The sequence below is a fragment of the Thunnus thynnus genome, chromosome 6 (genome assembly GCF_963924715.1).
Source record: "Thunnus thynnus chromosome 6, fThuThy2.1, whole genome shotgun sequence".
Lineage (NCBI taxonomy): Eukaryota > Metazoa > Chordata > Actinopteri > Scombriformes > Scombridae > Thunnus > Thunnus thynnus.
Genome location: NC_089522.1, coordinates 25,736,163 through 25,761,566, shown reverse-complemented (window position 1 = coordinate 25,761,566; position 25,404 = coordinate 25,736,163). Strand labels below are relative to the sequence as shown.

The window sequence follows — 25,404 nt, the reverse complement described above, 5'->3', positions numbered from 1 at the left end:
TGTTTTGATTGTGGTAAAGATATTAAGTGTAGTAGAAATAATGGAAACTTTTAACAACTTCAACAAATTTATTGTCACCATAAAACAGTCTCAAAAGTCCAATCAGAAACAGAAACTATCATTATAATCTTGCTTTTAACCCAAACAAAACAGTAAAGAACAGTGACCTACACCGAGAATATAAAAATAAATGACGTTAAAGCCATACAAGTGTTTTTTTTTGATTAGAGACTTAAAAAGTGAATACAGATTTTGCAATATTTTGTTTGGACTATACAACACAGATAACAACCTTCCCCTCCTCACCTCCCCAAAAATACTTTGATAATCCTTTTGATTTTCAAAGTATTAATCTACCACAGTATGTTGGGAGTCATCATGCTCCATCCCATAATATTTGGCCTTTTAGTATTCATATCTGTAACATATTACAGCCGTGTAAAATTGCACATAAGAGCACAGAAACATGATTAAAGTAGAGTTAACAGTTAGACACGAGGAGGAGTGTGGTTGAAAACAACTGGCTGTCAGTTTCTGGTCATACCTGCTACTGAAGGTTTGCATATGGAAATGATGGAAATGTTGAAAAGCAGTAACATTTCATAGCCTCTCACATTGCAACAGAGGTCTGAGTCATGGGCTGGTTGTTAAAGTATAATAAAAATATAAACATTGCTGATAATCATTCCACATTTATCACTACTCATGATTCATACACTGTGAACAATGTTCTCTACACTGTAACATCTCAAAGTTTGCAAGATAAAGAAGTCGCTACCATAAATGAAAGGTAGTGACTTTTCTTTTGAGGTTTGTTTTACTTCCCTTTGCCAAGTAGTGTGTTAGTTCTTCTTGTTGTCTTAAAAAAAAAAATAAAAATAAGATGCTATGTTTCGGGTTAGGAGATGGCACAGTTTTTATCTTTGTCCTTTGCACCGAGACTCTGAGCTCTTCTCCGCCTCATGCTGCCTCTCAGTCCCCAGTCTCTCTGTGCCTCCCTGTCGTCTTCTACCTCTCCTTCTTTCCCCTCCTCGGGTTGGTGTTTTCGGAGCTGCGGGGGCAGAGGGATGGGCTGTCCCAGGAAGAAGCCCTCTTCCTCTGAGTCTGAGGATGAGGAGCACGTAGAACACGAGTCTTCATGTTTGTACTGGCCCGGCTGGAGGGTCAACGAGGAGGCCATGGCGGAGCCCCGGCTCTCTTTCTCGCCTCTACAGTCCAGGGTGTCCAGCCGAGGCCGGTCGGGCCGCGAGCGCCGGGAGTGCCGCTCTCTGCCCGGGTGGAGAGCAGGGTCGGAGGGTATACGGCAACGACTCCACCCTCGCCGCAGACTGCGCTGGTGGTAAGAGGATCCATCTGGTTGGAAAACACAAAAAACTAAAATTAGCCGGATTCCCAAATTTAACATGATATTAAACTCTGCGGAAACCATTTCTCACCCAGTAGATCCATCTGCGGTGGAATGCCTTTCTGTAGATTTAACCTGCTTCCGAAACCTCCTTCCACCTCATCTTCGTCCTGCTGGTTTTCCTCACCCTCTTGCGGCTCGTCATCATCATCATCATCATCCTCATCAACAGAATAGCTGCTGCTGATCGGTTCTCTGAAGCTGACCCTGGCTGTCCCGCTGCGAGTCTGCGGGGGCGGAGAATCAGAGGGTCCGTCGTCCTCTGGTTGGGGGAGGATCGGCGGGGGTGAATCCTGTGGCATCAAGTCACGCGACTTGACCGGCAGAGGAGGTGGGAGGATGGACGTGTTGCTGGGCGGGAGGGGAGGCGAGTCCGGTGGAACGAGGTGGTTCGTGTGTGACGCTGAATTTTTCTGGAGAGGAAACACTGGGGAGAGAAATTAGAGAGCACATAGTTTAGTTGAGAGAGACAGATGAGTTATAATATAATACTGACACCAAGTTTCTTAAGTAAAGCATTTAAAGTGTGAAGTATCAGTGATTTCTGATACCTTGCATAACTTGATTTGTCCTTTCCACCCAGTTCCTACAGTCTTTAGCAGTAGAGGTTCCTCTTGAGTTGATACTAGTGAGGGGGTGTCCAGTATTTCCATTTAGCTCCCCACTGGCAGCTGGTTTGATACCACAGTCTCCTGGCAGTAAACTGTAATGTGGAAGGTCGCTGGGCCAAGACGGTCCTAGGCCATTTCCTAGATGGATGTGGGGAAGAGGTGAGTAGGAGCCTCTTGGATGAGGATGACCACTGGATGAAGGAACTCCATTTTGAACTGGAGCAGTGCAGTGAACACCTGATAGAGGGAGAGGAAATAAATGTGTTAAAAAAAACAGTCTCTAAAAGATGTTTTAACTTGCAGAATCATTTCTTGCGAATGTGTGATCTCATCTGGGTGTAACACCAGTGTACCATGTTCACCTCTGTTTTCCACTGCAGTATGAATGCAGTCTTTTGCAGGAGTTATCGGGAGGTTGATGCCCTCTAGTGGCTGCAGTGGAGAACCACATTGGGGCTGCAGGTGTTTCTCTGCTGTCCCACAGCGTCTATGCTGAGGTGGTCTGCTCTGCAGCGCCGAATCACAGGAGTCAGAGTTATTGGGGTCCTCTCCCAGAGAGCAGGGCCTGGAGCAGAAGATGAGCCCCCCTCGAGGGAGGAAGGGACGCCCCAGCAGAGGTAGTTGACAGCGGGCGCAGCAGAAACACGACTCCACAGCGTGCCAGTGCTGACCCTCATATGTCATCTGGCCCTGGTCGATACCTGCGAGGAAATTATAGTTCATGTCAGGAGCAGAACTTTGAGTATGTGTATACTGTACACACACAGTATGTATACATATCAGTATTTCTACTATACTGTTCATATATAACACACAACTTTAATACTAGTTCATTTAAATATTAATGCATACTTGTACTGTACTACTGTGATGCATACTTGTACTGTTTAGCGACCTTCTAAGAATTTTATTTCTGGGAGAAACATTCACCTGTGACATTTAAACCTGTTTCAGACAGAAGCTACATTGCTGGTTTCTCACAGTGAATCACTTAAGATATGTTTTCATCATAATTCTTTTACTTTTTTCGATTTTTTTTTAATAAGACAAGATGTTACATCAGGATTCTCATTTGCTCACATGCTGTATGTGAAGCCTTTTGCTGGATATTTATGCAGCAGAAGAAGAGAGACCACTACTAACACATTTTGGCCTCTGGATTGACATGACTTTTCCAAAAAGCCTTTTGTGACTTCACATTTTTACAAAAGTTTTTTTCCTTACAGTCTTAAAATTCAATGACATGTCCAGGTTTTTCATGACCATACAAACCCTGAAATTCATAGACTGATGTGACATCAATAACTCAACAACTTAAAATTGGCTCATTTAGAATGTTTCCTGGTTTATTAAACTAATTTTATTTTCTCTGTGCGAAGGAGATGATCGTTGATTGATATATTTATAGAGTGCTCCTTATGAGGTGACATTTTCTCTGTGTATTTAACCTTGTGCTGCTGCAGCCTTTATGTTAATCTGACGGCATTCAATTCAGACTTGAGCCATGTTGAAATTCTAACAGAAATGTTACTCAGTCCGACTTAGTAAGATCAAAGTCGTGATTTTCATGTAAAAGTGTCTCGTGCCATTAATCAGACATGAGACCAACATGTTAAATTGTCATCACATTTCTGTAATAAGGGTGCATGTCTGAAAGGGGCTTCATTTACATTTACTCATGATTAAAATAAAATATGTCTGAATCATTTATATGTATAATTATTAGCAAGAATAATAAGTGTTACCCAGTAATCCCCAGTAAGTAAGTGAGTTTCTTTAGACTTAATTCAGTACCTATGTGTTCTCCACAGGTATCGCAGTACTCCGCATACAGCGACTCGTAGCAGGAGCAGCAGTACGGTCGACTCTCTCTCATGATGTAACGCTGACCGCCCAGCGCTGCCTCACACTCAAAACAACAGAAGTGCTTCATGTGCCAGTATCTTCCTTCAGCCTCCGTACATTCATCCGCTAGAATAATCTAGGATTGAGAGACAAAAAGTAAAACAGAGACAGAGGCAGTGTTCTAACTCAGCACAGCGGGGACGTAAACAAATTATGGTCGTAAAAATGAGTACTGAGGATTTGGGTTAACAAGATAGAAAAAAAAAGATGCTATCGGTGCCCTCCAGTTGAAGGCTTAGCCATCCTCTGGGTCTAAAGAACTCTTGTAGGTCGGTCGTGCCAGATCCATTAGTCAACTACGTCAACTAATCCCCTAAGTCACTGAGAGGCCATTCAAAAGAAGAAGAGATTGACAGAAAAATACCCCTCTACTATGCACTGATGAGAGGAAATGTTAAAATACAACAAAACAGCACAGTACAGCAGGTGACACACATACAGTTTTTAAATATCTTTCTACACACATCACCTTTGAATAAACAGACTCATCTCTTAGATGAGTAAGTTACTATAGCTCTTACTGTTTTAAGATTTATTTTTGCCTTCATTGGACAGTTTAGAGATGAGAGATTAAAGGAAACACGAGGAGAAAAAGAGCAGGATGATATACAACAATCAGAGATTTAAACCAGTTACAATGAAGTTATGTAATATGTTTATTTGACCGATGGGACACCACGATAGTCTGATTCTCACTACGCTGGGAAACACTGCTGTTAACGAGAGTTTAGAGTGAGACACATTGGGGACGGTCACCTCATCGCAGGCCTGGCAGCGGGGCTTGAGCCTCTCAGCGTGGTGCCGGCCGCAGTAGATCTGTCCGTCCTGGTAGAAGTAGATGAGATCGACCAGCAGCTCCATGCAGGAGGCGCACTGGAAACACTGAGGGTGCCAGCAGCTGCCGTTTCCTGCCCGACTGGCAAACACAGCTATGTCTCCACCGCAGATCTGTCTCCCACACTAGAAAGATAGATTTGATCAGATGAGGGTGGGGCGTAGGGATGAGACAAAAAAATATTGCAACATATGGCGATATTTCCACTTGCGATACACTATTGATGCACTGGTGCCAGGTATTGATACTTGTTTTTTTAAACACAGGGCCACTCCTGAGCGCTACTATCCTCCACCTCCTTATGGAGGCGCTGAACAGACCGGTGATGGTCAGATGGATGGCTATTATAGGTGACAACAAAGAAGAAACACAAGCAAACTAAACCAGCCATGAGCAGCTGCTGTCAGACTGTCATTGTCTGCACTGGAAACACAGAGAGTCCACTGGAGCTTTGGCAGTCACTAGATGCACATTCAAGGCCCTTCTGTGTTTCTGTGTAGTAACTTTGTTGTAGCTCAGCTCGGCTCTACTACGAGAGACTCTCCAGTGTGTGTGTCTGTGGGAGAGTGTGAGTATGTAGCCGTAGCCCTGCTGTTTATCATGTTAACATTATTGTACTCAGCCCTGAATATCTTGTAAAGCTCTGAATATAGTACAGTTAGTTACTGGCGGATTGTGTGTTGTGTTTACTGCCACAGAAAAGTAAATAAATCTTTGGGTTATTAGCACGACGTCGCCTCTCTGCTGTTTCTTACCAGACTTATTAACGCTACCAGCAGCTCTGTGTGAGGCATAAACTGAAGCTACGGTTGTCAGTGTTGTGATTAGAACTGGGTGATACTGACAAAATCAAATATCACAATATTTTTGACCTCGATATCAATGTTGCGACAATATTGTAGGGATGACTATTGGTGCTTTCACAAAATATTTACACAATGAGATTTTTGATAAATAATCATCAGTAATGTGGAAATAATGACTAAGTGGGTAAAAACAAATAATAGAACAGCTGGAACAGAAACAGAACAGAAAATTACATCACTTTACTGTTTTATTTATACAAACTGAGGCTACAGTTAGCAGTGTTCTGATATTTATACTTGGCAGCATTTCTTTTCTGTGAAACTAATGTACTGTTAATAAACATTGTACATTATCTGAATATTTCCTGCTCTTTGAAATAATATTTTCTTTCTTCAGTTACAGATATTGTGATATAAGATTATTTCTTCGTGATATATCGTGTATCGGAGAATCGCCTTTGTTATGATATATCGTTATCGTGGGGAGAATATCGTGATAGTATCATACTGTGGGTTCATCTGTGATTCTCATCCCTAATGGGGCACAGAGAGAAGTTAAGTTAGATGGTATATTGTCAAAAAGTGAACGCTGCAGCCCTGTAATCATTAAATCCCAGTGTGCTACGGCCCCTGAGCTATACCTGCACCTACTTGCCATCTTATAAAAAAGAAATGCTTCTTCTGCATGGTTCTGATTTATTTTAACAGGCTTTCACTTGCATACCTTATTGTTATATAGGAATATTTTTCAGTTAACACCACCTATCTTTTGAGTCTAATAATGACCTGCCTTGACATTTTCTGAACATAAAACAAGAATGCCGCTCTACCTGCTGGCAGATGGCTCCAGTCATAGTTACTGGAAAGAGTCTGACGACGCCTCTGCCGAGGTTTTCTCTTTTCCTCTGTTGACTGAACAAACGCAACTCCTTCTTCTCCTCCTCGTCAAGCACGTTACAGTACTGTGGCTGCAAAAACAAAGATACTTGTTAGCATGTGCATACATAATATATTTCTAAACTTATTCACCAACTTATTGTTGGTTTCAGGGCAGCAACTTATATTAATTTTCAATATCTGACGATTATAAAATGTCAGAAAATGGTGTAAAATGGCCGTCACAATTTCCTGAAGCTTAAGGTGACGTTTTCAAATGTCTTGTTTTGTCTGAACAACAGAACAAAAACCAAAGATGTTCAATTTACTGTCACATGAGACAACAACAAGCAGTAAATCCTCACGACAGAGAAGCTGGAACAAGTGTATGTTTGGCATTTGTGCTTGAAAAATGACGTAAACGACTAATTGTTTCAGCCCTAGTTGGCATGTCACCACTCATGTCACCACTTTATTAGAGTCTAGAGCATCCAAAGTCAGCAGGGAGTCACAGTGATATTACCTCACTGTCGTGGGCTGGAAGCTGGTGCAGCAGTTGTTTGATTCGGTATCTTTCCCCTGGACTGTTCACATAAGGCACCCTGTCCTCTGGCAAGCAGCTAAAATACTGGTATACCTGTTAGAGGAGACAGGTGAGCTCACATCAAGGCATAAATGACAGACAGCAATTTACTCAATTGGTGTAATAAATCAAAACACTGAATATCTTTTTTTTTCCCGTGGACATGCAAGTTTTCAAATTGTTTGAGCGAATGTATGAACATGTCCAAGTGAGAGCGTGCTTTTGTAGCATTAATTTATGTCTCCACTCTGCGTCTGCCCTGTAACCTGAACGTTACCTGTTCGGGCTTGAGCCCAGGTGGCACCCATGCATACTCCTCTGAGGCGCAGCCCGAGTCGTCGTCGGAGATGGAGTGTCTCTGGAAGTCTGATACCAGCTTCGTCATCATCTTTTCCAGCTGGCCCGGCACTGAGCGCACCGCATGCTCCTCTCGCACACACTTGCAGTGCACACAGATCTTCCTGTGGAGACAAGGACAGCTTTGGGCTTCACCTCTGGGGACTTTTTTACTGATTTCCACAACAAGCAACGGCAACTCAAATGTCAGATCTTTCAATACATATTAATTCAATACATTTAATAAATCAGAGATGGGATTTCCTGGTGCTTCAGGTAAAAAGGTGCAAACCAGAGCATTAAAATTTGAACCTTACTCAAGACTTAAAGGTGCAGTGTGTAGAATTTAGTGGCATCTAGTGGAACTTGGCAGAAATGGGATATAATATTCATAAGTATGTTTTAATTAGTGTATAAACAAGAGAACAAACAAACCAAACACTGCTCTAGAGAGGGCCTTTCGCGTTTTTTAAAAATATCATTATTATCGCCAACAGGTTCAGTTAATTATGGAACCCTATAATTAAGTCAGAGGAAGATGGTAACTCTCTTTACACTACATTCATGTGGGCACTTCTACATTATTCCCATATTACTGTATTTATGAACACACTTTGCGTTGGAGACATTATGTTACAAACCAGCCCACAAACATTCTTGAGTTTGACTCAACTAGACTCCCTGCAGTCAAACATTACTAATACAACAGTAGGCACTTGGGGGCAGTCTCCAGATAATTTAAAACAAACTCAAAACTTTGCAGAAAAGTCAGAACTGAAAATCTTCTGCATATGTAAAATATATAGTGTTAGTGTGTTCACACTTTAATCTCATCACTGATAAGACTTCACACTACACCAACATCTCCCCAGATCTGCATCAGGACCAGCACATCCCAAACATTTGTCTACCAAACAACCAGAAAACGAGGTCACTGACATAAGCCTGGCTGTCAATCCTGTGGCAATAAAGAGAGGGAGGTGAAGATAGGAGCAATAATCTCCCTCAGCCTTGTATTACACCCCGTCTTGTCCTCGGACTCCTCGCCACATTCAATCTGGTGGTGGGTGTGTCTGCGTGTGGGGACCGGTGGAGCCAGAGTAAAGTGCCCCCGGGGTGACACTGAGGGTGTGGGTGTCATGTATGCGTGTGGATGTGACAATGCGGCCATATGCACCAAATACTGCATGTGTACATCTCTGTTGTGATTGCGTAACCGCCTGCCAGCTGGTACTTGTGGCTCAAGTTCACAAGGCACAAAGCTGATTTATTCCAGCACCCAACCCCCCACACAACCAAAAAGCTATCACACAACTGTGTAAACTGCGTGAGTGCTTCTCTTCTAATCAATCGGCTCGTAAAAAAAGGCTTTGAAATATCCGGTAATAAGTGCATGTCAGTGCGAATGCTCTCCGCCCTTTTTACTCAACACAAGTTAATTGTTCAGCAATTGAAAAAACAGTCAAGACATGCTGCAGCTCTGTGGGATACCAGGACAATATACATGCATGTAACACACAGCTGTCCTTAGTTGACACCTTACACGGCCATGTTTGCCAGTCAGGTAAAAACAATATAAATAATAATAATAATCTTTATTTGTATAGAACCTTTCATACAAGAAATGCAGCTCAAAGTGCTTCAACATGAAAAACAGGGATAGAATACCATAATTAATGTAACATAAGCTGGAAACCCATTGAAAAATAACGATAATAATAATTAAGTTAAAAATATAATACATAGACTGCATAAAATCAAGTAAATACAAAATTTTGAAAGAATTGCAGCAGTGCATCAGTGCGAAGCAAAGTGCAAAAAAGAGTTTCAGGCCTGCATCAGGAAAGTCATAGCTAGTTAAAGGCTAAAGTTCATAGATAAGTTTTCAGCTTTCTTTTAAAGTATTTAGTGAGCTGTCTTCCCTCATATCTATCAGTAGTGTGTTTCATAGCTTTGGGGTGTAAATGATAAAGGCTGCATCCCTGATTTTCTTTCAGCTGTTGCTGGGAACCTCCAGTAAACCAGCAGCAGATGATCACAGTGCAAATAGTTAACAAGCGAGACAGCCATGTAGCTCGGCTTCCTGTATCATTCAGAATTGACTTGAAGGTCAAGTAAATTCTGAATGATACAGGAAGCCAGTGCAGATGAGCTCCACCTGGACTAAAGTCCAGCCGAGCTGCAGAGTTTTGATTGAGCTGAAGTCTCTCAGTGTTTTTCTTGCTGGAAGGTCGATAAAAAGTGCATTACAGTAATCAAGTCTCCTTAAAATAAAGGCATGAATCAGCTTTTCAGCATCTTTTTGATTTATAAATAGTCATACTTTAGCTTCTAAATGTTTCTAAGGTGGAAAAATGATGTTTTAATCATCTTGTTATTGTGGGACTTGAAGCTTAGATCTGAATCTAAAATAAAACCAAGACTTGTAACCTCAGATTTAATCCTGGGAGTTAATTTCCCCAGATCATTAAACAGCACTTCTCTTTTTGTTTTAGGGCAGACTAGTAGGATTTCAGTTTTATCCTAATTTAACTTTAAGAAATGAGTGCTCATCCATTTATTTATTCCCAAAAGACAGGTAGTAATGGAGTTTATAGCTGCAGCAGCATTTAGTTCAGCAGAGATGTACAGTTGTGTAAACACAGCGAGTCAGCTTAGCCTAAGCCATTTTGGCACGAATCCCACCCCAGCTGTATTTGTATGTGTGTGTGCAAAAAGGGGAGGGCTTCACGCGCATGCCTGTGTAAGTGGGTAGGAGGAAACAGCCGGAGACCTGGCATGATGGGACAGATGGCAGATGTACCACGTGTCACCCCGGTGTCACCCCACCAGTACCCACCCACCCCTCGATCTCCTCCCTCCCCCATCCGTCATCCACCATCCTCCACATCATGAAAGCATTTGTAACAGGGATATAATCATCAGCGGGTGCCAACCCTCACATGCAACCTGCAGTAATTGAGAGATGACAAAGTGCCAATTTGAGCAAATTTGAGGTCTGAAAATATGCAGGAGAGTCTCAAATCATGTCTCTTTGTTCTCCACCTATCTTGCCATTAGGGCTGAACTTGACTGTAACCTGGTTTGTGTACACATCAAAAACATTTAAATATACATCTATACTGCATACACAACAGACAGAATACTGAACCCACAAATGAGCAAATCATCCCCCCTGTAATAAAGTGCACTATGTGGTTAAAGTGCAGATCCTGCTGAGGCTTTTGTTTTTATAACATACCTATTTTATTTCTCTGGTAGTTTCATCATGACTGCACTAACTTAAAAGCAGTTTGTTTCTGGAGGGTATTTCAACACTGCAATTCACCAAGCCCTGTTGTTCTGAGCCCTGTCCTGTTCAATTATTTGAGTCACAAGCCTCTGATGTAATACAGCAAGGATTTGTCCCCTCAAGCTGAAGTATGTACAACATTTGGTGCTGACATGTCAAAATATCAGAGAGGAAAATCAAATCAAATATAGTTTGTTTGTCCTGTGAATAGCTATGATTATAGTTCAAAACAAATGAGTTGTGATGGTAATTCTCATAATTTTGTAAATGGCAAAACAAAAAAATGTCAAAATCAGATCAGTGGTGGAAAGATACCAACTTGTAAGTACCTCGAATTAATTGTGAAAGAACCTGCGCGTTTCAGTGCAAAGGTCAAAATAAAAGTGCATAAACTGCAGAAATTAAGGAGTACTATACTCCTGTGTCCCTGTAACATCTGTGCAAATTAAAGCTGTGCAGTCTGGGAAAATAAAAACCAAAGAATATGAGGGAACCGTACTACACTGAATCCACAACCAGCCATGTGTGTTGTTAACCAGGAGACACAGCAGATGCTGCTTTAGAAAGGAATTCACAATCTGCCACTAAATTTGCTTTGCTGGACAAAAACGTTGTTACTGAGACTCCTGGTACAGCTGCTGCTGTTAGTGTTGTTAAAAGTGAATCTTCTGTTTGTATTTACTGGCTATAGATAATCTTCAACAAAATAATTACAACTATATAATAATTATAAATAAACTTGATAGATAAAAGATAAAAAAAGATAATATAGCAGGGTGACAGAGTACACAGTGTCTGCCAACAGGAGTCCAGTTGAGTATTAGATGGAGGAATAAACAGAAACTTAATATTGATATACTATATGAAGCTGAAATAAACTCATTCGAAATTTTGGAAGCCTGACAGCCTTTGTCGCAGGGATTTTAAATCAATTTAATTTTGTTGAACACAGAGATTAAGGCTTGTTCGTCCCTCCTCTAGATCCCAAACTGACCTGAGTTTGACCAGTAATATATTAGCCAGTACTTTCACATGTATATATTTTTTTGTCTAAATCATTAAATACAATGACAACTCCTTAAAAATAACATATAGTTTCCTTCTTGAGATACATAACGGACAGTTAACTGTGCACAGGTGAGATAAGTGACAACACTAAGCGTACATGACGTCATCTTCTGCACGTCAAGTCCATACAGATCATCCTTTATGTACAAAACAAGTCAGGCTATGACACACTAGAAGAACTCTATTCTTACCACATACAAAACATTCGCTCTGCCCACATCTCCACAACTTAATAACTGTTTGAGTTTCTAGTCCCTTTAATCCTGTTAGACAGTAAAATATGGTTTCTCCATTACCTGCTGTAATCATGACAAATTAGTCCAGGTTGGCCTGCTGACGTTCTCCCATCCACACCGATGTTCCAATAAAACTATAAAGGTTGTATGTATGTCCGCTGTCAGCTTGTCTGTCAGTAAGAGCAGGATATTCTATGAGAGCTCCTTCCCATGTGGTAATTTCTCTATCTGCGCGGCTCTTTTCAATGCCCCCGCCACCCCCGACTCCCACCCTCCTCCGTGCTGATAGTGGGCTCAAACAAAAAGATTGAACACAAACATGCACTTCAGAAATACAAACACTAGTTCTCAGGGTACCTACACGCTCATGTGATTTTTTTTTTAAATGTACTTGAAAAGATAAGCCAATTTACTCACGACGCCTTTGGAGATGCCAAACACCAGAGTCCGAGCGAGCGACACTCACAGAGAGTAAACTCGCTGTGTCTTTTTGACCAGACTGCTGCAACTGATTCATAACAGATGGACGATTGTTGCTTTGACGCAGTTATTAATCACAGAAATAAGCGGCACAGATTTTTGGGGCTTATGAGCAATACTGTGCTGTATTTGTCATGCTATGTGATCAAGATGGACACGCATGACAACAGACACACACACACACACACACGAACTTCTGAATTCACTCCAGCTCATCTGATTTTTAGTTGGTCTCTGGGTTATTATATCAGTCGGGACACGTCTGCTAGAGAAGACGCTGTGTACTTACATTCTTCGTTATGAGTCACTCCTGTCAACATTTTAGTTTTTTCAAGTCGCTTTATACCAAAAAAATCTTTTAAAGTAACAATTTAATAGTCTGACATCATGTATCACCGTCTTAATTGTGATAGCTGCTAACTTTCAAACAGCTGATCTAGACTTAGGGCTGCAACTAACAATTATTTTCATTATTGATGTTGATTATTTTCTTGATTTGTTGTTTGTCAGAAATGTCAGAAAATGGTGAAAAATGTCCATCACTGTTTCCCAAAGTCCAAGATGCTTCCTAAAATGTCTTGTTTTGTTCTGACCAGCAGTCCACAACTCAAAGATATTCAGTTTCTATCACAGAGGACTAAAGAAACAAGAAAATATTCACATTTAAGAAGCTTGAACCAGATAATTTGGGCATTTTTCCTTTAAAAAAAAAGTTTAGTTGGCATTTAATTTTCTGTCTATGGACTAATCAACTGATTGACTGATTGTTGCAGCTCTAATCTAGACCACTGTTTTTGGGCATATAGATATATTATAAGTCAGTTCACATCCAGTGTAGCAGCTATAGGATAATCCTCTGCTTTAAATGTGTGCTGCTGGTGTGATAATCTATAACTTAAGCTGACTGCAGTGAGGTAAAGTGAAGCCCTCCTTAGATCTGGTTCTAAAGAAACAGATGGGCCTTGTCCAATAACTCTCTGCCACTAATTAGTGACTGAGTAATTGCCGCATGGCCACCCAGACTAATAGCGATGGCGACTTTGAACACTTTTGAAGCGTGGCGGGGACCTGTGGGTCAAAAGTAACTCAATTCGCTCGCTGCTGGGCAGCGGAAACGCCATCTGCCCCCAACCTCAGTTTAAGCTCCGTCTGAGAAAGCACCAGATGAAGATGGATCACTTCCCTCTCAGCGAGCATCAGCAGCTGAGCCTGTGGTCACTTGGATGATCTTCTCCATCAGAGAAGGTGTGACTCTAAATTGGTTATTAAGGAAGATGCAATTTGCACAAGACTCTGGGGTCTTAAAAAAGTGACCCCCATAAATCTCAATCATTTAATCACTTTCATGTTGCTTATTCTGCTTGATCAGCTTGAGGGACGTTCAAACGAGGCATTTCCCCTTTGACACCACACCCAAAAGTAATTACAGGTCTGTCCTAATGCCAAACGTATAAACGGAAGAGCTCAATAATCCACAGTATTGTGTTGATGCTACACAGATTAAACATACTGTAAACATATTGATGCCTATAGAGGCCAGGCTTTCTCTAGAGTGTGGCCGGAGGTAGAGCCTCGGCACACGTGTTTTAGATTACATCCTAACTTCTAAAAGCTTTTGTCTTGACCTGAAAAGAGGGAACAGAACTGAATAAGCTAAAAGATACAATTACAGTCTTTTGGTTACGCAAAGTACACATTCCTGTGCCTGTTGTTTGATTCTCTCCATCAACAAACCACGGTTGGCTTCAGCCATGCAGTGCCCATCTGGGACTGTGAATGCAGCATTCGTAACCAGAAATGAATGTTCCTCCTTTCTCTTTTCATTCAGCTTGCTGTGTGTCAAACCTGGCTTTAGGGTCTGGAGATACTGCTTCTTCTACTCTCACATGAAGTCAGTAATGAAGAAGTACTTTTTTTGTTTTATAAGGCTTTGGAATAACATATAGGCCTAATCTATTGGATAAATTTCCACTTTCTTTCATTTTATACATCAAAACTTCATGAAATACAAAAGTCACACCTGAAAAGGGAAAGCAGGGGTCATATGGAGAAAGGTCGAGACAGTGAGGGGACACAGAGGGAGATATGCAGTGGTCGAGAGGGTTACTATCACAGCAGTAAGGCTTAATCTCATTAGCGTGATTGACAGGATTAGACTAACCAAGAGACCCAACCAGCTGGATATACACTAAAGGACTAAAGGAGAGAGAGTGAAGAGAAAGGGGGCTCAAACAAAAGCACGCAAAAACCTGCTTAACAGAGAGAAAATGAATTGTTCTTCGGTGTTCAACGACTCCTGAACAAATAGTCGTGAGAAGTGCGTAGGCTGAAATTTCAAGTAGCTCGTTAAATTAAAAAAAAAAAATCTGGATTTACAAGCTATTACAGAAACTCTCTACATACTCAAAAACACAATATAGACATCCTATGAAACAGTCATCCTTCTGCTAAGTAGAGGTTGCCTTGTGTTCATAAAAAAAAATGTGTTCCAGATGAACACACGCTGCTCTACAAAGTGGCTCTGCCTTAAATCAGGTTTTTACATCAATAAAATGAAATGTAATATCAAAGAAGCATAACACTTTATACCTTAAAAAGCCTCCTGGTGAGTGAGTGCACCATATGAACTTGTTTTCAGTATAATAAATGAGAAATACTACAGGCTTTGTGAGTCCATTTAACCTGACCTGATCTTAAGTTTAAATCTCTGGAGCGCGGACGCACGGCACATGTTGCGGGATGACTATTGGTAATCCTGCTGCTCTGTAGTGCTTCTGTTTTCCCATGAAGATAATGTCAACTCAAACTAAATGCAGCTGCTGCTGCTGCTGTCGGAGCTTAATGGCACTCATGAGTCTATAGCTGTGATTCTTAATGTGCGCAGTCAGTAGGGCTGATCTGCTCTGTGAATATCATGCGGTGCCACGGCTAGGTCATGTTTGTTGTCTTTTAATGTATATCTGCACTCATCGTGTACACAGATCACGGTTAAGCTGATTTACATTGGTAGCAATGTTGCTGTACTTCCTAAGACGTGAGCAAACACACACATTTAACCCCTGAACTACTGACTCTTATATATTTAGATATATATATATAGCTGCACGCTGTATCTGACGAGGAAAACAACGTCTCTGCTGGCGGGACGTTAACCGACCTCGTGTATTAGAAGCGTTGGTATTACATACAATAACTACTGTGTACGCAAAATCACAAATATCTTACATCTGTTTTTAAATTAAAGTCAATATTCTTTCTTTTATCATGAGATGGAACTTATTGTATATCAAATTTCTGTATGTTTTAGTTCTTTTACTGAGCGTTTACTATTTTTTATGTATTATATATTTGTGTTTGTTTCTAATATCTTGCTTGCTTGAAAACCTACGAATACTCTATGAATAAACTATTATTATTATTATATTTTTACACAAGTGTTTTTAACTTTAAGTGGGTGGTAAAAAAAACATAAAAAATACTCTAAAAAAGGTGATTTCAGACATTGCAGTCACTCATTATTATCCAAAGCTGCACACGAGATCCAAAAAGCAGTAGGAGAGACTCTGACTACAAAAGGTGAACATACAGTACAAGAAAAACATTTCCTGCCAAGGCAACAGGCCTGGTTAAGAGTCCTATGGGTTCGTACCTCCAGCCGTGGACACGGAAGCCGGGGCACTGGTCTCCACAGCGCATACAGGGCTGCCCTCTATCTGGGTCCTCTTCCTCCTGCTGAAAACAAACAAACTCACTTCAGCTCCCATGAAGCAACCATTCACAGCTATTGGAGCGAGACAGTCGGGTTAAAGGAAAGAGTTTAGCACGTACGGCGGTTGCTAGACATGGTCGGAGGAACAGCAACATGGTATGGAGAGAGCAGCGCTTCCACATAAGCCACCAGCAGAATGCACTTAGAGCTGATCGCTTCAGCCTTTTATTTAGCAGCGTTTGGGGCTGTCTATAGATTTCACATGGATTACTTAATGTTTATGAATATCCCCACATTATGTCAAAATCCTTCATTGAACTGGCAGAGATATAAACCATTAAGACTGGTTGCACAGTATAACGTCTGCATAGATAAGTTGTATTTCACATCTAAAAGCACCGATGGTTAGTCTGAATATACTTCTGTTTAGTCAGTTGTTTTTATGTTTATATATAACTTTTTTTCTCTCCTGGATTCTGCTTTTGAAATGAAACACAACAGCTATTGTTGAGTGTGTATAATCACCAGTCACTGCAGTAAAAAAAATATCACTACATCCAGCAGTAGGTGTTAAACCTGCTGGCTGCCTACGGACAAAAAAAAAAAAAAAAAAAGACGTAAGCGATATCCAGAATTTGACATAATTAGCTCCCGGATAAACCTGTTTGTAGGAGACCAGTCCTCAATTTTAGCCACACAGCTAGATTTATATTCAACAGTGACTTTGAGAAATGCATATAATGTGTGTTTTGTAAGTGGGAGGATATACAGTACAATGAGGGAGGTAAAATCTCAGCAATGCCTTTTCCCAAAGTGCTGAGCAGTGCATCTGACTTTGCCAACAGCAACCTAACAGCTTAGCACTAAACCAACTACCTCATATCTCCCTTTTAAGTCTATTCCTGCATATGTGTGTGTGTGTGTGTGTGTGTGTGTGTGTGTGCAGACACAGGCCTCTTTTTAGAGATGAGAGGAAGGAAGCAGACACAGGATGAGAGCTGCACCCTTTCCCTCTCCATGCAGTCACTCTGTCTCTACTTTCTTTTTCTCTGATGCTTTAACTCTACTGTAACTATCTCTTGTTTGAAGAGCTTAACTGTTGACAGAGACAATGTGTCCATGTGTTGATTATTAGCTGTTTTCCAGATTGGTAAAAAAAACCCCACTGTAACCACAGTGTGCTATGAGTGTTTTTTTTCCAATCTGATGGGACTCTGTGACGCTGTTGTTTTCCATTTCACCATGAGAAGGACAAAGCATGTACCTATTTTGTCTGTCATAAAGAGCAAACCTGAGTTGAATTTAAACTGGCACACATACAAACTATATTTGCTCTGATGCATTGCGCTTGCAGACACTGACAGACTATTAACAAGCAAAACAAAACAATGCAGATATGTGATACAACAACGTACCTGTGCGTACCTGCTCAGCTGTGTTTGGATGTTTTTCTAACCCCACACACACACACGTCATAAGGATAATTGGTTCTAACCATTAACGCATCAAGTCAAGCCTGTTTTCCCATGTGGAGTTCTTTATAAACATTTTCAAGAACTGATTTACTTCCATTACTGAAACACCGAGTTTGTTTTGCTTATCTCACTGATATCTGTGAGTTGTAAGGGATGTATGAGATCTAAGTGCTTTACTATTGCATAAAGAAACCGTGGAGATATGAAGCGGGAGTAATTATCAGCTTTCTTGTATTATTCCAAAGAACAGAATATTTGAAGGTGGTTATTTTTATTAGAAATGATTCTGTGAGTTTTGAGTAGCTTTGTATATGGTGCCAGGGTTAAGATGTTTACATCCAGTTTCGTAGGAACATGAACAAGTTAGTCCGGATATAATCCCGTGACAGTGAACCATAATTATGTGCCGTTTATTAAATGCGTGACAGCCTGCCTTACACCAGGATCTGTCCTGCGCCACGTCGCCTTATTAACCAGCACTTTGATTCATGTCGGGAACAGAGCCAGGTATGAAAGGTGACAAGACGGGCTAAATGGAGCGTACGGATGATTTCTGGGTGACTGGGCCTTTCTCTTGTTATTTTCTTAGAAATGAGTTCCTGAGCTGTCTTTGACATGGTGACTGAGCCTGGGAGGCACAAAATGCTTGTACTTTTAACACCGGTGTACAGCTTAACTCCTAAATATTATGAGTGTTAGAGAGAATTAAAGTAAATACCTGTTTGGAGAACTGTAGTCGACCTGAGATGGTTACACTTCAGGATACGACAGGGTGTTACTGACTTTCCATTCATAAAATAGATATTAAAGAGATGAAATTACACTGTATATCTTCACGCTTGTATTGCCATTTTTCTCCACTCAGGACCTCTTTGACCTGCATACACAGAAAGCCTTGTTTTTAAACCGTACAGTCCATTTTACAGCAGATCACAAATAATTCATCTTAACTGGAAACTTTTGGGTTGAGTGGGATTAGCGCTAAATTCATTACGAGACCGTTTATGAACAGAAAACAGACCCAGAAATTGGATTAGGCTTTAAGTAAAAGACACCAAAGGAGCTGATGGGAGCCTGAACTTGTCTGGTGGTGGTCTATGAGAGATGGTCAGCTCTTGACCCCAACAGGTTTGAGTTACAGGTTTGCAGAGCCAATGACACAGTTTTGGACAGTTTAAATTAAAGACGGCAATGTTACACTTTGGATATGACATGTTTTAGGTATTAGGTAAGATGTATGAATGAGGGTTTCTTATATGTGAAGGTAATCTTGCATTGTCAGACCTCTCTCAACCTCACAGAGGTCTCAAGAAAACCTCCTGAGGTAGCGCTTCAATCAGGTGAGTCTGAAAACGTACCTCTGGAAATAACCCATGAGGTTACTTTTCTGATTGGAAACAAAGTTCTTCAGAGAGTAATATTATTAGTTTGATGTGGAATGACTTACTGTGTCTCTATTAATCTGTAACTAGATTTTGTGTCTGGATTTCTCCAGAACTCTGAGAGGTTAATGAGGTGGACATCTTCCTACATTTGATTAAGCTAACGATTAAGCATAACGATCTGGTTTGGAAAAAGTGTCTTTGTAAGTGTCTGTAACTGTACTGTAAATGTCTTTCCACACTTGTAGTAGCCAGACCATTAACAACCAGTCACTAAACGTGTGAGAAAGGTAAAAACATCAGAGCATGGATACAGATAGTAATTAAGAGGTAAGCCTGCGTGCAAACATGACGTAATAAATAATGAAGGATTAGGACTCCTGAGAAAAGCCTTGAATTTACTTGAAATATTTAGTCCCATTTTGTGCTGCCAGACGGACAAACAAGAACGTTCTAGATAGTTTTTACAACATTCAACACAAGTTGGTCAAGGTCAAACTCCATCTAATTAGGCTAATTCTCAAAACTAAACAAAGAAGGAGACACAGAGATGGACTTATCGGTAAACATATCCAAGGATGCATGAAAACCTATCAACTTACTTCTAATTTACACAGCATGTGATCACACAATTAAACTAGATTATGAGGTGGGAAAAGACATGAACATCTTGAGTCCTTCCAGCTGTTCTTTTCTGAGGTGAATTTAAATGGACAGGAACCTTTAATTTACTCCTTAGTTGTTGCAGAAAGAACAACCTGTCAGCCTTGAACATTAACCACTACAAGTTAGTTCAACATTTCCTTGCATGTTTCCTTATCATGATGGTAGCGTCCTATACGTCAAGGCTACACACAGACTTGAAGGTTTAATGTGTGTTTCCTTTCAGCTCTCCACAAAAGATAATGCGTTCAAGTTTGCGGCCCAACAATGAGGTTTGCCTATTGTGCCGTGAGTGAAGGATACGGTGGGAGTGGTTGTAGGAAGTTTCTTCTAAACTGAGTGTGGGTAAAGTAAATAATACGTTCAAGTTCAAATTAGCTCACATGCTCACACTTAGACCGGCGTCAGACGCTTCGTATCAGCTCCTTTGTTTTCACTAAGTGGGTATAAGGTTTAATCACATGGCGCTGCCTTGGTTTGCTTGAGCTCTCTGTTGCTACCAAGTAACCGTGTAACCAGGTAATGGACAAACTGAAAGTCTTCCAGCTTTGTTATCTAACATCAGAAGGCAACTGCACCGGCTCAGCCAGGGATAAACACGAGAAAATAGATCATTAATACACGTGAACAATATTATTAGACTCATACTAAATGCCAAGTGAGTGGTGCACTGCATGTAGGAGAAAAGCACTCTATGTGCAGTTAAGGGAAAGATAACTTTTAACTAGAGATGCAACTAACAATTATATTCATTATCGATTAATCAGTTGATTATTTTCTCAATAAATCGTCGAAATGGGGAAAGCATCTCGATTACTATTTACCAAAGCCCAAAGTGACATCCTCACGTCTTGTTTTGTCACAAACACAAACAGTCAACAATCCAAAGATATTCAGTTTATTCATCATATTATATTCACGTGAGAACCTGGAACCAAAGAATTTAGGCATTTTTTTCTTAAAATACAATTAAAACATATGAATTAATTATCAGGGTGATTCATTTTCTGTCAATCAACTAATCAATGAATTGTTGCAGCTCTAATATTAAGTGAGAAATAAATGAGGCAGTGATTGTCACTTAGTTTTGCTTCTCTGCTCATAGTTGTGGTGTTGGAGGGGTTAAACATTAACAGAGGAGGTCAGAGGTCAGAGCCATTGCTGCCTTGGCATGCAGAGTAGATGCACCTCTCCTCACTGGACAGGATCAAACAGCCTGCAGGCCAGCAGCTCTAAGATCCCCCTCTGTGGCAAAACACTTCATGTTGCTTTTATGGTTTATGCACCACTGCTTCCTGCTGCCGAGGTCAACTCTAACAACAGTGTTTGACAACTGGAAGGGTTTACCAAATATGAGTGTTGGTCTGTGGGTCAAACAGGAGTTTTATTGTGCTGTCGTGAGTGGGCAGGAGTTCATTCAAATGTTCAGACTTGTCATAGCAGGAAAAGCACAGGGCGTTACTAATAACTTTAACGATGGGAAACCATGACAGTCAGCCAGCATGCGCAATACCAGGACCATGAAATCAAAGCAGGTAAATGGAAATCAGCCATCATTCATTTCATTATTTACATGTGTGCTTTTTCTTTTGCGACATGGCAAAATGTCTTCCATGACACGGGTCTATTGATAGATTTTCAGAAAGTCACTATTGAAAGTCATTTAATGTGTTGTAGGTCTGCAACTAACGTTTGTTTTCATTTTAGATTCATTTGTCGATTGTTTTCTTGATTAATCGATTAGTTGATGTCCAACACGACGCCCTTAAATGCTCTCTTTTGTCCCAACCAACAGTCCGCAACCCAAAAATATTCAGATTACTCACAGAAGACTAAAGAAACCAGGAAATATTCACATTTGAGAGGCTGAAATCAGAGAATGTAGACTTCAATTTCTTTAAAAAACGACTTAAAACGATAAAATCGCAAAGTAGACGGCCATTAATTTAATAGCTGACAACTAATCGTTGCAGCTCACAGACACAGTAGGCAGCTGCGATCACTGTATGTTGGCTGAATTAAACAGATATCCCAGGTTCAGTGCACATTATTCTACCACAACAGTTTCACTAGACAATGACAAAAACACAAAAGACACAAAACAATCACAAAACAACCGTACATGTCATGCTAAATTTTGCCTGCCTAGAGTTGGGAAGTGGATTGAGACTAAATATGGTCTTACATTTTGGATACTGTAATATCGTGATATGGCATAAGTGTTCTTTTCCTGGTTTTAAAGGCTGAATTACAGTAAAGTGATGTAATTCTGTGAAGTTATCAGACCCACTTAGTCATTATTTCCACATTACTGATGATTATTTATCAAAAATCTCATTGTGTAAATATTTTGTGAAAGCACCGATAGTCATCCCTACAATATTGTCACAACGTTGACATCGAGGTATTTGGTCAAAAATATGTCCATATCGCCCGGCCCTACTGTTAACGGTGCAAACCATACAGTAAATAAGAATTATATTACATTTTTGCATTTTCTACACCTACAAATCTATTAAACAGTCATGTGATTAATATTTGAAGCTGATTAGGCTAATGGCTGTCAAATAGTGCCACTATGCATGACAGCTTGCGTAACAGACATGTACCTGGGTAGAGTCTTTCCGCGAGGATATCATCTGACACAACTGTGAAGGGAAGATCATGAGTTTCATATTGAGCTCCCCTACTCGCACGTTTAGCTTTATATAGTCATAATTCTGTTGAATTTATAAAGCAGCTTACATTATATCACTATTGTGAAAATATCTGTCAACACTGTGGCAGAACAAAGGCATTTCTCATGCAATGTTAATTACATCTTTATGATGATTACTTTATGATGCCACTTATCATGTTTAGTCTATTAACATTAAATAATCGAAATAACATAATGATGGTTGATATTGATATAATTACATTATATTTGGCTGTAACTACTGAGCCCTCAAATAATATATAATCTAAACTAGGGGTGGGTAATACGGTCCCTGATATATATATGTGTATATATAAGATATAAACAAAATTAGATTGTAATGCAGCTTTTAGGAAAAAGACATTTAATCTGTATCATAGCAGACGATATCTGATATCATTTTATGACATGAGGGCTGCAACTAATGATTATTCTCATTATTGGTTAATCCTCTGATTAGTCTTTCGATTCATCAATTCATCGTTTTGGTCTATAAAACATCAAATCTGTGAAAATTGTCCGTCACAATTTCCTAGACTCTTATTTTGTTCAAACACCAGTCCAAAACCCAAAGATAAATTTTCTGCAATGTAGGACAAGGAAAAACAGCAAATGCCTAAATTTGAGAACTTGAAACCATCACATTTTTGGCATCGATTATATCCTCTGTTCTACAGACTTGTTGAGGTAACTACACACAATGCATACACAAACACAGAAACCACATGTGTTTATGTTACGCTTGTAAACGTCTGTGTTGTAACATGATTCAAAACTTACTTTTTAGTGCTGATGTAATGGACTGTTGCATTAAATATTGATGGCATTCATTAATACCTGAGTGCAGTTATTGTTTGTGTCAGGTGGGAACAGGTTGAGTGTTTAACTATTGCTAAAGCACTTAAATAAAGGATATGTTACATGTAAATTATAAGATCCATATTACATACTAACGATTTTGTATATAAACCTACTAACACAGATTTAAACTAAGTTCAGAAACATAGTCTTTTTCTTAGGTTTGCTGTTAGAACAGTAAATCTACTTTGTATGTGAATTTTACAAGAAAAAATGTGGTATAATTACAGTTTTCTGGACATTTCCCAAGTGTGCTGCAGAGCCAGATGTTTCATGGCCGCACAGCTGTTAATCTGGCCCGTAAACAAGCTTCATTTGGTCAGTGAACTGACCATATAGGCTGTGTTTTGGGCAAACTTCCCACTGGAGCATAATGTAACAGTTGTTGTTGTAATGAAAACATGACAAAAGTGATAAACACGTTCAGGTTACAGCCACCACATCCCAACCTGCTCAGGTAAGTTACAAACCCATGACGTAGTTTGACCCCTCCTGACTAACCTGGGGCGGCCGAAATGACTCAAGACACAAAGAATGCAGGATTTTCTGGTAAAAACTATAATAAAATACCACCATATAATTAATTATAAGTGCAGGAAATGAGTGGGACGTTTTTTCAAACAACAGTTCACAGAGACAAAAGCCAGGTGAAGGTGGGACAGAGTTCCGCTTGGGCTGTTTTCTGTGCTGGACTTGAACAGCCCACAAGTTCATTTCAAGTCTACTGTTACAGTAAAGCATTCAAATGCTTCAAAACATTTAAAATGAGTTTGTTTAGCGTATGAGAGGTTACCCAAAGCAGTTACTGAGTTGTTAAAGTCGTGAAGAAGTAAATGTATGGTAAAACAAATACACACATAACTTACCGAGCGGTTCGACCGTCGCTTTTTAGACCCGCGCAGGAACATGATTGTCGGTTGAAAGTTTTTTTTCAAAAAAAAAAACGCAGATGAGTTTCCAGATGAGCAAAGAGAGGGAGAAAACACCGAGGTCTGAGTTTCTAAAGTCACACAGTCTGTGATAACCTACATGATGTCCCACTCAGACTGCCCTGGACTCCTTTGCTAACCTAACTACTCAACTGACAAGCCAGCCTAACTGAAATACGCCACATCCGGGTGAGATTTCAACGCAAAATAGTTATTAGCACCTAGGTCAGACATTTCTTGAGTATAGATGAAACAAAAGCTAAATTCAGACACACGTTTTATTAGATTTAAAAACAATTATTCCATGTATGAAAACGTTTATTAATAGATTATCTTTTATTCAAACCGATAAAGTTCACGCTTTTATCTTGAAGGTGGGGTGGTTTGACTTCCTTCCTGACAGTCCCTGATTAACTTGACGAGACACCAACTTTACCTCTTGTCCTGCACACAGGCAGCCGAGCCTACTGTCCCAAAGTTTGGCTTATGCTCCTCCTAAAACAGTGGTTCTCAAAGCGGGGTCTGGGGACCCCCAGGGGTCCTTGAGTTGGGTTCATGGGGTCCCCAGCAAAAAGGGGAATAATGTATTTTCACGATAATTCCATCCAATGACAGAATGTATGACTATTTTGGTCATGGGTTTTACACACTTTCTATGGTAAAACATCTAAAAGCAAACATCTTATCGGATGGGGACAAAATCTTCTTAAATGGGGGTCTGTGGTCTAATTGTGTCAGTTTAGGGGTCCTTGACATGAAAAAGTTTAAGAACCACTGTCGTAGACTACAAGGAAGTCAACTGATCTACGCACAAACCTTACTCTCTTGACTCAGTTAAATAAATTCCTATGAAATGTTTTGATTCACACCATGTTTAGTCTTTACTGCCAACATGAAGAGTCTGCTTCAAACGGTTTCATCAGGAGTGTGGGAGAAGCTGCAGACTGTAGCTTTAACTCCTGAATAAATATTCCTAAATAAATATTTTAAGAGGAAATATCATGAGCAAATGCAACATGTGTGGTGAGAGTTATTATTACACTGGGGCTGCTACAGCAGCAGCAACACTGGGAATTAGTTTGATAACAGTCAGTAGGCTATGACCCCAAATAAAGGATTATCATTCCACTGTAGGTCTTTAAAATGACATGGGTCATATTATGACATAGGTCATATTATGACATGGGTCATATTATGAATATTGCAATTGGAAGGCAGTAGCACCACAGCGGAGAGCATTGTTGAAAAGGATTTTTG

At 40.2% G+C, this 25,404-nt stretch overlaps 1 protein-coding gene across 2 annotated transcripts; it reads right to left on the bottom strand.

Moving 5' to 3' along the window:
- Positions 1-48: 48 nt before the first annotated feature.
- Positions 49-24,305, bottom strand: prickle3 (prickle homolog 3). 2 transcript variants are annotated; one of them, XM_067592971.1, is made up of 11 exons: positions 24,085-24,305; positions 16,083-16,165; positions 7,299-7,482; positions 6,962-7,075; positions 6,393-6,530; positions 4,678-4,881; positions 3,811-3,997; positions 2,379-2,717; positions 1,957-2,253; positions 1,437-1,832; positions 49-1,353 (listed from the first exon to the last, which is right to left on the bottom strand). In XM_067592971.1, exons 1-11 carry the CDS (start codon positions 24,124-24,126, stop codon positions 899-901), a joined length of 2,439 nt encoding a protein of 812 aa, XP_067449072.1. In that variant the 5' UTR covers positions 24,127-24,305; the 3' UTR covers positions 49-898. The 2 variants fall into 2 exon arrangements, with proteins under 2 accessions (XP_067449072.1, XP_067449073.1); XM_067592972.1 differs by having other exon boundaries at positions 16,083-16,162.
- Positions 24,306-25,404: the final 1,099 nt, after the last annotated feature.

Bases quoted from the DNA above. Each gene is read 5' to 3' on its own strand.
- prickle3 (XM_067592971.1), bottom strand. From the start codon at position 24,126: ATGTTCCTGCGCGGGTCTAAAAAGCGACGGTCGAACCGCTCG. The intron at 7,076-7,298 runs GTAACGTTCAGG...CTCCTCTAACAG, and splicing joins CTGGGCTCAAGCCCGAACAG to GTATACCAGTATTTTAGCTG. The intron at 3,998-4,677 runs GTGACCGTCCCC...TCTCAATCCTAG, and splicing joins GCTGCCAGGCCTGCGATGAG to ATTATTCTAGCGGATGAATG.